The sequence below is a fragment of the Balaenoptera musculus genome, chromosome 5 (assembly GCF_009873245.2).
Source record: "Balaenoptera musculus isolate JJ_BM4_2016_0621 chromosome 5, mBalMus1.pri.v3, whole genome shotgun sequence".
Lineage (NCBI taxonomy): Eukaryota > Metazoa > Chordata > Mammalia > Artiodactyla > Balaenopteridae > Balaenoptera > Balaenoptera musculus.
The window spans coordinates 46,190,396-46,203,333 of NC_045789.1; the positions used below are offsets into that span (position 1 = coordinate 46,190,396).

The window sequence follows — 12,938 nt, forward strand, 5'->3', positions numbered from 1 at the left end:
CCAAAGGTTGTAAACTCCCTAAGGCTGGAATTTTGATCTGTTTTGTTCACAGTGCTGTCTTTAGCATCTAGAGCAGACCTTGCAACTTAGCAGGTAGTAAATATTTGCTGAAAGAATGAATAAATAAATGAATGCATGCTGGCACGGGAAAGGGCATACACAGAACTAATTAATAAGTGCGTGGTACTCTTAATGGAAGCTAGATCATGTCAGCATGTCAGATACTTTAATTAGAAAGCATTAGGAGAGGAAGAGTTTAGTCTTTACATGCCCTATTTTACTGTGTAAAGCCTGGTTCTTAGAGAATGCTCAAATTGCAATAATTAGTTGTCACCCACTGAAGTCTCAGTAAAGGAGGTAAAAGTGTATAGGTGAAGAAATTCCTTGTTCACTAATAGGGAGTAATAAAAACACTATATAAAATGTCATCTACCTAATTTTCTGTGGATCATAATAAAAATCAGCATGTGAAAATGATTGTTGCACGTAATCATAGGAAAGAATAAACGTATTCAGGGTTTCAGAAAGGGTTGAAAAACAACTTGATTTCAAATGTATTTAGTTTCTCTTTTCCAGCAGGCCATGGTATGTTCTGGTTTTTAATCCTTCAAGGATGCTTGCACTACACTCACCATCCCACCCCACCCCATCCCACCCCACCCTCAGGAGGCACTGTCGCAAAGCAATAGATGCCACTAGATCAGCCTCTCATTCGGCCGGAGAACCCAGGGGAGGACTCTTACCTCTGTGTCTGCATCTACCGCCTTGAGCTCAAACTCTGTGATGGTCTTCCTCACACCTTCCTGTACCCGCATCCCCAAGTTCTGTACAACGGGCAGCGAGTCATCCACAGGGCGAAGAGTAATGTGGAAAGTCTGAGTCACCTACATGGCAGAAAAGTGCAGGTGGGTCACCTGTCCCCAGCACCCACCCGAGAAGAAGGTAGGCGCTCTCTGCGTTCCCTTTCACACCATTCCTGGCATGACTGACCAACCAGGAACCCAGAAGTGAGTTCTCTCTGGCAAGATAGAGTTCTCTTTGCCTCTGTCCTGGGCTGAGAGCAGAGGGGAATGAAGTTCTCACAGCACCGGTGGCTCAGCACCCTCCCATCAAAGAAGATGGCGCTGCATCAATACCCATCAAGGAGGGAAGCAAGGTCCTCACCCACCTCGTTGACTCCATCGGAGAGCGTAAAGCTGAAGGTATCTGAATGCTTCTCGGTCTCACTGGAGTGGATATACCGAATGCGTCCTGAAGTGAGGTCAGCTTGAGTAAAGGAACTAATCTGGATACCTAGCAAAAGAAGACGACAGAACCAGAGAAAGGGTGTCAAGAGGCTAGCCATCCCTCTCGGGTGAGGGAAATGGCACACTCACCAGAAAGAGACCTCTGTAGTTTTCTTATAGCATTGATGTGCTGCCCTCTGAGACCTTGGGTTAGAGCTGCTTGTGTGTTTTTTCCCTACAACAGCATATGTTCTGTGGGAGCACATGCTAACTTAATTATCTAGGCTTCTACTATGTGCCAAGGTAAAGCAGGTGCTCAATAAATGTTATTCTCCTTTCTCTTGGGGTTTATGTATGCAGGTCAAATCTGTGAAAGGTAGAGCCATTGCCTTATTCTCCAAACTCCTCGCTCTTAAGTTTTATATTTCCCCACAGCCTTGTAGTCCTTTCTGAAAACCTGCTCTAATTTTTAATATTGTGTGATGGCTTAGCGTTTAAACTCTGGAGTCATAGGGCTTGGCTAAACATAGCCTTGTTTTTGTGATTAGTGAGCCATCCCCGGCACTCATAATTTCCTTGGATATTCTTCAAGGTCCCTTTCACTCTTGTATCTATGATTCTAGCTTCTCATATACCACTTTGGCCAGGGTGGAAGTAACAAAGCTTATTGCATGACTTTGAGGTTTGAGCAATCATTCTTTCTCAACTCTAAAGTGACCTAGAAAACCAGTGTCTTTTAATAACATGATAACAGAGAAAACCTGTTAATTTTTTTCAGAGTCATTCTAAAAGTAAAAAAAAAAAAAATCTGAAGTCATGTGATTTTTAAATAATGCCAAGGTATCCCACTAATGAATAATATCTCTATGTTTTCAAATGCCCAACAATATTTAGCAAAACAACCCAGAATTCTTGCTTCTATCTTAGGGCTTCTGGGGTCCATCCTCTGGTGTCAGCCAAGACTGAAACAAAATCATATCCTTTAGTCCCTCAGCACAAATTCTCTTTTTCTGATTCTGGGTGTTAGAGTAGTCCTCTATTTAATGTAGTCCTTTGCTTTGGTCCTGAAATTCATTTGCTGCTTCCTGAGATTTATTATTTGTCATTGTTAATCCTGGCAAAACCATTTAGTCTTTTCTGTAAAAAAACAAAGAGATTCTCCTGTGACTATTTTACATTTAACTGTGACATCAATATCATTGCTTTATCTTAAAAATAAAACACATCAACCAGTGTGGTTTACATTGGCAGCTCTCTTTATCATCTGAAATTTGTCACCCAGATAAAATAGCCTCCTGAATATTAGGGCATTAATTTTTTGATGAGGCATTTTATATTTATGTTCGTGCTTGTTACATCAGCTCTCGACAGGCAAAAAATGTTAGCTCCCCCGACCCCTGTCTTACAGATTTGTCTTGTGGTTCTGGACAGAAATCCATACCATTCTTTAAAAATTTAATAACTTCAGACTGGCTGCACTGAGAAATTTAAACCTATTCCCCTGCTGTGAATCCACTCTCACAGCTCATGGGGAAACACGTGTGTGGATTCTCACCATCAACTGGTCACCTAACTCACTGTTCCCCTTATGAGAGTCTAAGACTGATTAAGAAAGGTGGTAGAACTCATTAGTTAAGTGGGCAGAAAAAAGTTAACATGCTAGGAGGCCTATAGCTGCCATCAGAAATGCCAGCTTGCAAGATGGGCTCTCAGCTTCTGTCTAGGAACACGGAATTTTGGTATGTTCTAGACGAAGGATGCCTACACTCTAACTGATAAGAGGGACTCTCTGCGCCTCGATTATTTGTACAATTTGGTTTATGCTGAATACTTGCCTTCCTTCTGGGATTCTACAATTTTGGTTTGTACTAGGTAGAGCGTGCCCATGTAACCAGTCCCCCAATAAAAACCTTGAGCACTGAAAAAAAAAAATAGAAAAGTGGTAGATCTTCCTTCCTCTTGGGAAGGAAGTGCTGGGATTGATCTTTTTATTTTTTAACATTTTTTATTGAGGGGAAATTGACATATAATAAACTATACATATTTAAAGTGTACAATTTCATTATCTTTGGTACATTCATGAAACCATCACCTCAGTCAAAATAGGAACGTATCCATTACCCCAAAAGTTTTTAACTGACACTCTGTAATCCTTCCATCCTTCCCTTTCTTGTGCCCTACCCCATCCCAAAGAAGCAAATGAATTGTAATCTGTCATTATAGGTTAGTTGGTATTTTCTCTAATTTTTTATAAATAGAATCATACAGTATATACTATTTTATGCATGATTTCTTACACTTAGCATAATTGTTTTTGAGTTATCCATATTGTAGCATGTATTAATAGTTCATTCCTTTTCATTGCCAAGTAGTATTCCATTGGATGGTTATAGCATAGATTGTTTATCCATTTACCTGTTCATGGACGTTTAGGTTATTTTCCAGTTTGGGGCTATTACAAATAAGGCTGCTATGATCACTTATGCACAAGTCTTTGTCTGGACATAAGTTTTCATTCTTCCTGGGTAAATCTCTAAGAGTGGGAGGGTGGGAATATGTGTAAGGTGTATGCTTAACTTTTTAGGAAACTGCCAAACTATTTTCCAAAGTGGTAGTACTATTTTACATTCCCGCTAGCAATGCATGAGAGCTCTGGGCTTGATCTTAGTGGGTCTTTCCCAATTCAGTCTAGCAAACATTGAGTACCTACCATGTGCAGAACACTGTTTCAGATTTGCTTATACAGACTGTTTTATCTCAACAGCTCTGGGATGTCAAGGTTGGCATTATTTTTCTAGATTATGATACTAATAAAATTAGGAAAGAAATGTGACCTATCTGAGGTCACACAGCTAATAAGAGAGCACTGCTGAGACTGGAACTCAAGGTTGTCCACCTCCAAAGTTTAGGCCTGCTGGGAGTGCTTTTTTTTTTTTCTTACGTGATTACATGTTGAAATGACACGCACACACATATATACACACACACATATATATATGTATGTATATATATACATACATATATATATTTTTTATTCTGTTAGGAGTACTTTTTGTAAAACTTATCTAGCTTTTCTGGGCAGGACAAGGAGCCTCTTGGATTTCACCCTTATCCTTTAATTTTTTTTTCAATATAAAAGGGATACGTGTCCATTAAAGAAAATGTGAAAAACACAGAAAAATAGTAAAGAATCACAAAACCACTCATAGTTCTAACACCGAAATATCACCATTATAATGTTTTTGAATTGAATCATAGAATAATTTTTTGACTATAACCTTTTTCTTGTCTGAAATATTGATTTTGATGGGGTATTTAGTATCATCATTTAAGTGATATCCTTAATTAAGAGCAGGAGGGTAACAAGGTGCATTATAAGGTAAGCTTCAAGAGGACAAGATTTTGTTGTTTCTTCACCAATGTGCACCTAGAATAGTGCCTGGCACACAGTAGGTTCTCAAAACATATTTGGTTAATGAATTTACTTCATCCACTACAGTTGGTCCTATATCTAAGAGGTCCTATTAAGCACAGATTTTCAATCTCTGTACACTTAAAAAATTTGGTTTTAGCTGTTGCTAATTGGGTATTGGAAGACTTTAGTTGTTCACTCACCTGCAAGATGGTGCTTCTAATAACATATTGTCCCTACTGGCTCTCACAGCAGGTAGTTACTGTTTGAAATATCTTGAAGGCTTTTAATCCCATCCCAAGTGTTTTCAGTCACCAAACCTGCTGGCTAAACTATGTATATGGCAGTGTTACGGAGACCCACATTAACCCTGTCAGTTTTTCCAATTCCCCTGGAGGGCTAGCACATTAGAGAAAGTTCAGTCTAGGTCAGGGAAGTGGTTGGAGAAAAAAGCATCTTTGAAGAAACTGCCTTCCTAATGGGATGTTAGGAGATCGCCCTGGCCCTCCTGGCTCTCAGCACAGCTGTGGATGGCTCTATGCCTGTTGTCTGCTCCCACCTCAAGCCCAGGCTGTGGGAGATTCTCAGCTTCTCTGCTTCAGATTTTCTTCCAAGCCTCCTGTTGTGGAATGAGTTATGTCCCCCCCATATTCATTGACATCCTAACCCTCAGTACCTCACAATGTGACCTTATTTGGAAATAGGATCATTGCAGATGTAATTAGTTAAGATGAGGTCATTATGATGGGTCCTAATCCAATTTGACTAATGTCCTTACAAAAGGGGAAATTTTGACACAGACATACACGTAGAGGGAGAATGCCATGTGAACATGAAGACAGGTATCTACAAGCCCAGGAGAGAGGTCTGGAACAGAGCCTTCCCTCAGGAGGAACCAACCCTGCCAACACCATGATCTCAGACCTCCAGCCCCTAGATCTGTGACACAATAGATTTCTGCTGTTTAAGCTGCTCAGTCTGCGGTGCTTTACGATGGTGGCCCTAGCAGACTAATACACCTCTGCTCTTGGGAGAACCCAAACTAAGACACTGACTGAAGCTTATTCTGGTTGGTGTCACAATATTGAGAGGCTGAGATAAAGAGGAAGCCAAAGAATACCTTTGCTAAAGCATCACCTCGGGAAGTCCTTCCTAACTCACCCCCAGTCCACTCTTAGGTGGGACTCACAGCATCTTGGCTCCTAATATCCTCTCACATGTTGCTGTCACAACTACTGGAACACACTCGCACATATTACATGTCTCCCACTTCCAAAATCTAAGCTTTCTCCTGCAGCAGCTACTCAATAAATGTTTCCTGAAGGTGAGAACGAGTGTGTGCTGGAGATTGCTAAATCCAATATTACTGCTCCCCTACTTAAAAATACAACTGCTGACTATTAGTTAAGTGACTAGAGGCCCAGTTAGGGTCTAGATTTCCCAGCAACCTCACAGCTTTGTGTAGCTAAATCCTTGTCACTGGGATGTGATCAAAAGGGATATGGGAGGGAGGACCTTCAAGATGGTGGAGGAGTAAGACATGGAGATCAACTTCCTCCTCACGAATACATCAAAAATACATCTACATGTGGAACAACTCCTACAGAACACCTACTGAACGTTGGCAGAAGACCTCAGACTTCCCAAAAGGCAAGAAACTTCCCATGTACCTGGGTAAGGCAAAAGAAAAAGGAAAAATAGAGACAAAAGAATAGGGATGGGACCTGCACCTCTGGGAGGGAGCTGTGAAGGAGGAAAAGTTTCCACACACTAGGAAGCCCCTTCACTGGTGGAGATGGGGGGTGGGCAGGGGGGGAAGCTTTGGAGCCACGGAGGAGAGCGCAGCAGCAGGGGCGCGGAGGGCAAAGCGGAGAGATTCCCGCACAGAGGATCGGTACCAACCAGCACTCACCAGCCCGAGAGGCTTGTCTGCTCACCCGCCGGGGCAAGTCGGGGCTGGGAGCTCAGGCTCGGGCTTCAGAGGACAGATCCCAGGGAGAGGACTGGGGTTGGCTGCGTGAACACAGCCTGAAGGGGGCTTAGTGTGCCACAGCTAGCCAGGAGGGAGTCCAGGAAAAAGTCTGGACCTGCCTCAGAGGCAAGAGACCATTGTTTCGGGGTGCGCAAGGAGAGGGGATTCAGAGCACCGCATGAAAGAGCTCCAGAGAAGGGCAGGAGCTGCAGCTATCAGCGCAGAACCCAGAGACGGGCATGAAACACTACGGCTGCTGCTGCAGCCACCAAGAAGCCTGTGTGCAAGCACACGTCACTCTCCACACCGCCCCTCCCGGGAGCCTGTGCAGCCCGCCACTGCCAGGGTCCCGTGATCCAGGGACAAGTTCCCCGGGAGAACACACGGCGCACCTCAGGCTGCTGCAACGTCACGCTGGCCTCTGCCACTGCAGGCTCGCCCCGCATCCGTACCCCTCCCTCCCCCTGGCCTGAGTGAGCCAGAGCCCCCTAATCAGCTGCTCCTTTAACCCCGTCCTGTCTGAGCAAAGAACAGATGCCCTCAGGCGACCTACACGCAGAGGCGGGGCCAAATTCAAAGCTGAACCCCTGGAGCTGTGCGAACAAAGAAGAGAAAGGGAAATTTCTCCCAGCAATCTCGGAGTAGAGGATTGAAACTCCACAATCAGCTTCCTGTACCCTGCATCTCTGGAATACCTGAATAGACAACGAATCATCCCAAAATTGAGGAGGTGGACTTTGGGAGCAACTGTAGACTTGGGGTTTGCTTTCTGCGCCTAATGTGTTTCTAGTTTTATGTTTACCTTAGTTTAGTATTTAGAACTTATTATCATTGGTAGATTTGTTTATTGATTTGGTTGCTCGCTTCCCTTTTTTTAATATATATATGTATATATTTTCCTTTTTCTCCTTTTGTGAGTGTGTATGCGTATACTTCTTTGTGTCATTTTGTCTGTATAGGTCTGCTTTTACCATTTGTCCTAGGGTTCTGTCTGTCCATTTTTTTTTTAGCATAGTTTTTAGCGCTTGTTATCATTAGTGGATTTGTTTATTGCTTTGGTTGCTCTCTTCTTTTCTTTTTATTACTTTTTTATTTTAACAATATATTTTTTAATTTTTTATTTTAATAACTTTATTTAATTTATTTTTTCTTTCTTCCTTTTTCTTTTCTCCCTTTTCAACTGAGGCATGTGGCTGACAGGGTCTTGGTGCTCTGGCCAGGTGTCAGGCGTGAGCCTCTGAGGTGGGAGAGCCAAGTTCAGGACATTGGTCCACCAGAGACTTTCTGGCCCCTCGTAATATCAATCAGAGAGAGCTCTCCCAGAGAACTCCATCTCAACGCTAAGACCCAGCTCCACTCAACGACCAGCAAGCTTCAGTGTTGGACATCCCATGACAAACAACTAGCAAGACAGGAACACAACCCCACCCATTAGCAGAGAGGCTGCCTAAAATCATAATAAGTTCACAGGCACACCAAAACACACCACTGGACGTGGTCCTGCCCACCAGAAAGACAAGATCCAGCCTCATCCACCAGAACACAGGCACTAGTCCCCTCCACCAGGAAGCCTACACAACCCACTGAACCAAACTTAGCCACTGGGGGCAGACACCAAAAACAACGGGAACTACGAACCTGCAGCCTGTGAAAAGGAGACCCCAAACACAGTAAGCAAAATGAAAAGACAGAGAAATACACAGCAGATGAAGGAGCAATATAAAAACCCACCAGACTAAACAAATGAAGAGGAAATAGGTAGTCTACCTGAAAAAGAATTCAGAGCAGTGATAGTAAAGATGATCCAAAATTGTGGAAATAGAATGGAGAAAATATAAGAAACATTTCACGAGGACTTAGAAGAACTAAAGAGCAAAGAAACAATGATGAACAACACAATAAATGAAATTAAAAATTCTCTACAAGGAATCAATAGCAGAATAACTGAGGCAGAAGGACGGATAAGTGACCTGGAAGATAAAACAGTGGAAATAACTACCGCAGAGCAGAATAAAGAAAAAAGAATGAAAAGAATTGAGGACAGTCTCAGAGACCTCTGGGACAACATTAAAAGCACCAAAATTTGAAATATAGGGGTCTCAGAAGAAGAAGAAAAAACAAAAGGGACTGAGAAAATATTTGAAGAGATTATAGATGAAAACTTCCCTAATATGGGAAAGGAAATAGTCAATCAAGTCCAGGAAGCACAGAGAGTCCCATACAGGATAAATCCAAGGAGAAACATGCCAAGAAACATATATATATATATTTTAACATCTTTATTGGAGTATAATTGCTTTACACTGGTGTGTTAGTTTCTGCTTTATAGCAAAGTGAATCAGCCATACATATACACATATCCCCATATCTCCACCCTCTTGCGTCTCCCTCCCACTCTCCCTATCCCACCCCTCTAGGTGGTCACAAAGCACCGAGTTGATCTCCTTGTGCCATGTGGCTGCTTCCCACTAGCTATCTATTTTACATTTGGTAGTATATATAAGTCCATGCCACTCTCTCACTTTGTGCCAGCTTACCCTTCCACCTCCCCGAGTCCTCAAGTTCATTCTCTTCGTCTGCGTCTTTATTCCTGTCCTGCTCCTAGGTTCCTCAGAACCATTTTTTTTTTTTTTTTTTAGATTCCATATATATGTGTTAGCATACAGTATTTGTTTTTCTCTTTCTGACTTACTTCACTCTGTATGACAGACTCTAGGTCCATCCACCTCACTACAAATAACTCAATTTCGTTTCATTTTATGGCTGGGTAATATTCCATTGTATATATGTGTCACATCTTCTTTATCCATTCATCTGTCAATGGACACTTAGGCTACTTCCATATCCTGGCTACTGTAAATAGAGCTGCAATGAACATTGTGGTACATGACTCTTTTTGAATTATGGTTTTCTCAGGGTATATGCCCAGTAGTGGGATTGCTGGGTCGTATGGTAGTTCTATTTTTAGTTTTTTAAGGAACTCCCATACTGTTCTCCATAGTGGCTGTATCAATTTACATTCCAACCAACAGTGTAAGAGGGTTCCCTTTTCTCCACACCCTCTCCAGCATTTATTGTTTGTAGATTTTTTCATCATGGCCATTCTGCCTGGTGTGAGGTAATACCTCATTGTAGTTTTCATTTGCATTTCTCTAATGATTAGTGATGTTGAGCATTCTTTCATGTATTTGTTGGTAAACTGTATATCTTCTTTGGAGAAATCCAAGACACATATTAACAAACTATCAAAAATTAAATACAAAGAAAAAATATTACAAACAGCAAGGGAAAAGCAACAAATAACATATAAGGGAATCCCCATCAGGTTAACAGCTGATCTTTCAGCAGAAACGCTGCAAACCAGAATGGTGTGGCAGGATGTATTTAAAGTGATAAAAGGGAAAGACCTACAACCAAGATTACTCTACCCAGCAAGGATCTCATTCAGATTCGATGGAGAAATTAAAACCTTTATGGACAAGCAAAAGCTAAGAGAATTCAGCACCACCAAACCAGCTTTACAACAAATGCTAAAGGAACTTCTCTAGGCAGGAAACACAGGAGAAGGAAGGACCTACAATAACAAACCTAAACAATTAAGAAACTGGTAATAGGAACATACATATTGATAATTACCTTAAATGTAAATGGATTAAATGCTCCAACCAAAAGACATAGACTGGCTGAATGGATACAAAAACAAGACCCATATATACGCTGTCTACAAGAGACCCATTTCAGACCTAGGGACACATACAGACTGAAAGTGAGGGGATGGAAAAAGATATTCCATGCCAATGGAAATCAAAAGAAAGCTGGAGTAGCAATTCTCATATCAGACAAAATAGACTTTAAAATAAGGACTATGACAAGCCACAAAGAAGGACACTACATAATGATCAAGTGATCAATCCAAGAAGAAGATAAACAATTGTAAATATTTATGCACTCAACATAGGAGCACCTCAATACATAAGGCAAATGTTAACAGCCATAAAAGGGGAAATCGACAGTAACACAGTAATAGTGGGGGACTTTAACACCCCACTTCACCAATGGACAGATCATCCAAAATGAAAATAAATAAGGAAACACAAGCTTTAAATGACACATTAGACAAGATGGACTTAATTGATATTTATAGGACATTCCATCCAAAAACAACAGAATACACTTTCTTCTCAAGTGCTCATGGAACATACTCCAGGATAGATCATATCTTGGGTCACAAATCAAGCCTCAGTAAATTTAAGAAAATTGAAATCATATCAAGTATCTTTTCCGACCACAATGCTATAAGACTAGATATCAATTACAGGAAAGAAACTGTAAAAAATACAAACACATGGAGGCCAAACAATACACTACTAAATAAGAGATCACTGAAGAAAACAAAGAGGAAATCAAAAACTACCTAGAAACAAATGACAATGAAAACACGATGACCCAAAACCTATGGGATGCAGCAAAGGCAGTTCTAAGAGGGAAGTTTATAGCAATACCATCCTACCTCAAGAAACAAGAAAAATCTCAAATAAACAACCTAACCTTACACCTAAAGCAATTAGAGAAAGAAGAACAAAAAATCTCCAAATTTAGCAGAAGGAAGGAAATCATAAAGATCAGATCAGAAATAAATGAAAAAGAAATGAAGGAAATGATAGCAAAGATCAATAAAACTAAAAGCTGGTCCTTTGAGAAGATAAACGAAATTGATAAACCATTAGCCAGACTCATCAAGAAAAAAAGGGGGCTTCCCTGGTGGTGCAGTGGTTGAGAATCTGCTTGCCAATGCAGGGGACACAGGTTCGAGCCCTGGTCTGGGAAGATCCCACATGCCGCGGAGCAACTAGGCCCGTGAGCCACAACTACTGAGCCTGCGCGTCCGGAGCCTGTGCTCCGCAACAAGAGAGTCCGCGATAGTGAGAGGCCTGTGCACCGCGATGAAGAGTGGCCTCCGCTTGCCGCAACTAGAGAAAGCCCTCGCACAGAAATGAAGACCCAACACAGCCAAAAATAAATAAATTAATTAATTAATTTAAAAAAAAACAAGAAAAAAGGGAGAAGACTCAAATCAACAGAATTAGAAATGAAAAAGGTAAAGTAACAACTGACACTGCAGAAATACAAAGGATCATGAGAGATTACTACAAGCAACTTTATGCCAATAAAACGGACAACCTGGAAGAAATGGACCAATTCTTAGAAAAGCACAACCTTCTGAGACTGAACCAGGAAGAAATAGAAAATATAAACACACCAATCACAAGCACTGAATTTAAGACTGTGATTAAAAATCTTCCAACAAAAAAAAGCCCAGGACCAGATGGCTTCACAGGCAAATTCTATCAAACATTTAGAGAAGAGCTAACACCTGTCCTTCTCAAACTCTTCCAAAATACAGCAGAGGGAGGAACACTCCCAAATTCATTCTACGAGGCCACCATCATGCTGATACCAAAATCAGACAAAGATGTCACAAAAAAAGAAAACTACAGGCCAATATCACTGATGAACATAGATGCAAAAATCCACAACAAAATACTAGCAAACAGAATCCAACAGCACATTAAAAGGATCATACACCATGATCAAGTGGGGTGTACCCCAGGAATGCAAAGATTCTTCAATATACACAAATCAATCAATGTGATACACCATATTAACAAACTGAAGGAGAAAAACCATATGATTATCTCAATAGATGCAGAAAAGTCTTTCGACAAAATTCAACACCCATTTATGATAAAAACCCTCCCAAAAGTAGGCATAGAGGGAACTTACCTCAACATAATAAAGGCCATATATGACAAACCCACAACCAACATCATTCTCAATGGTGAAAAACTGAAACCATTTCCACTAAGATCAGGAACAAGACAAGGTTGCCCACTCTCACCACTATTATTCAATACAGTTTTGGAAGTTTTAGCCACAGCAGTCAGAGAAGAAAAAGAAATAAAAGGAATCTAAATCGGAAAAGAAGAAGTAAAACTGTCAGTGTTTGCAGATGACATGATACTATACATAGAGAATCCTAAAGATGCCACCAGAAAACTACTAGAGCTAATCAATGAATTTGGTAAAGTAGCAGGATACAAAATTAATGCACAGAAATCTATTGCATTCCCGTACACTAATGATGAAAAATCTGAAAGAGAAATTAAGGAAACACTCCCATTTACCATTGAAACAAAAAGAATAAAATACCTAGGAATAAACCTACCTAAGGAGACAAAAGACCTGTATGCAGAAAACTATAAGACACTGATGAAAGAAATTAAAGACAATACAAACAGATGGAGAGATATACCATGTTCTTGGATTG

The 12,938-nt window shown here is 40.9% G+C and overlaps 1 protein-coding gene across 5 annotated transcripts in view; it reads right to left on the minus strand.

Moving 5' to 3' along the window:
• Positions 1-12,938, minus strand: part of FRAS1 (Fraser extracellular matrix complex subunit 1) — a 445,822-nt gene that overhangs the window by 65,401 nt on the left and 367,483 nt on the right. For all 5 annotated transcript variants that reach the window (XM_036852337.1, XM_036852339.1, XM_036852338.1 and 2 more), the window contains 2 exons: positions 1,169-1,293; positions 744-884 (listed from right to left, as the gene is read on the minus strand). In XM_036852337.1, the coding sequence (XP_036708232.1) occupies positions 744-884; positions 1,169-1,293 (266 nt within the window). The remainder of the gene's footprint in view (positions 1-743; positions 885-1,168; positions 1,294-12,938) is intronic.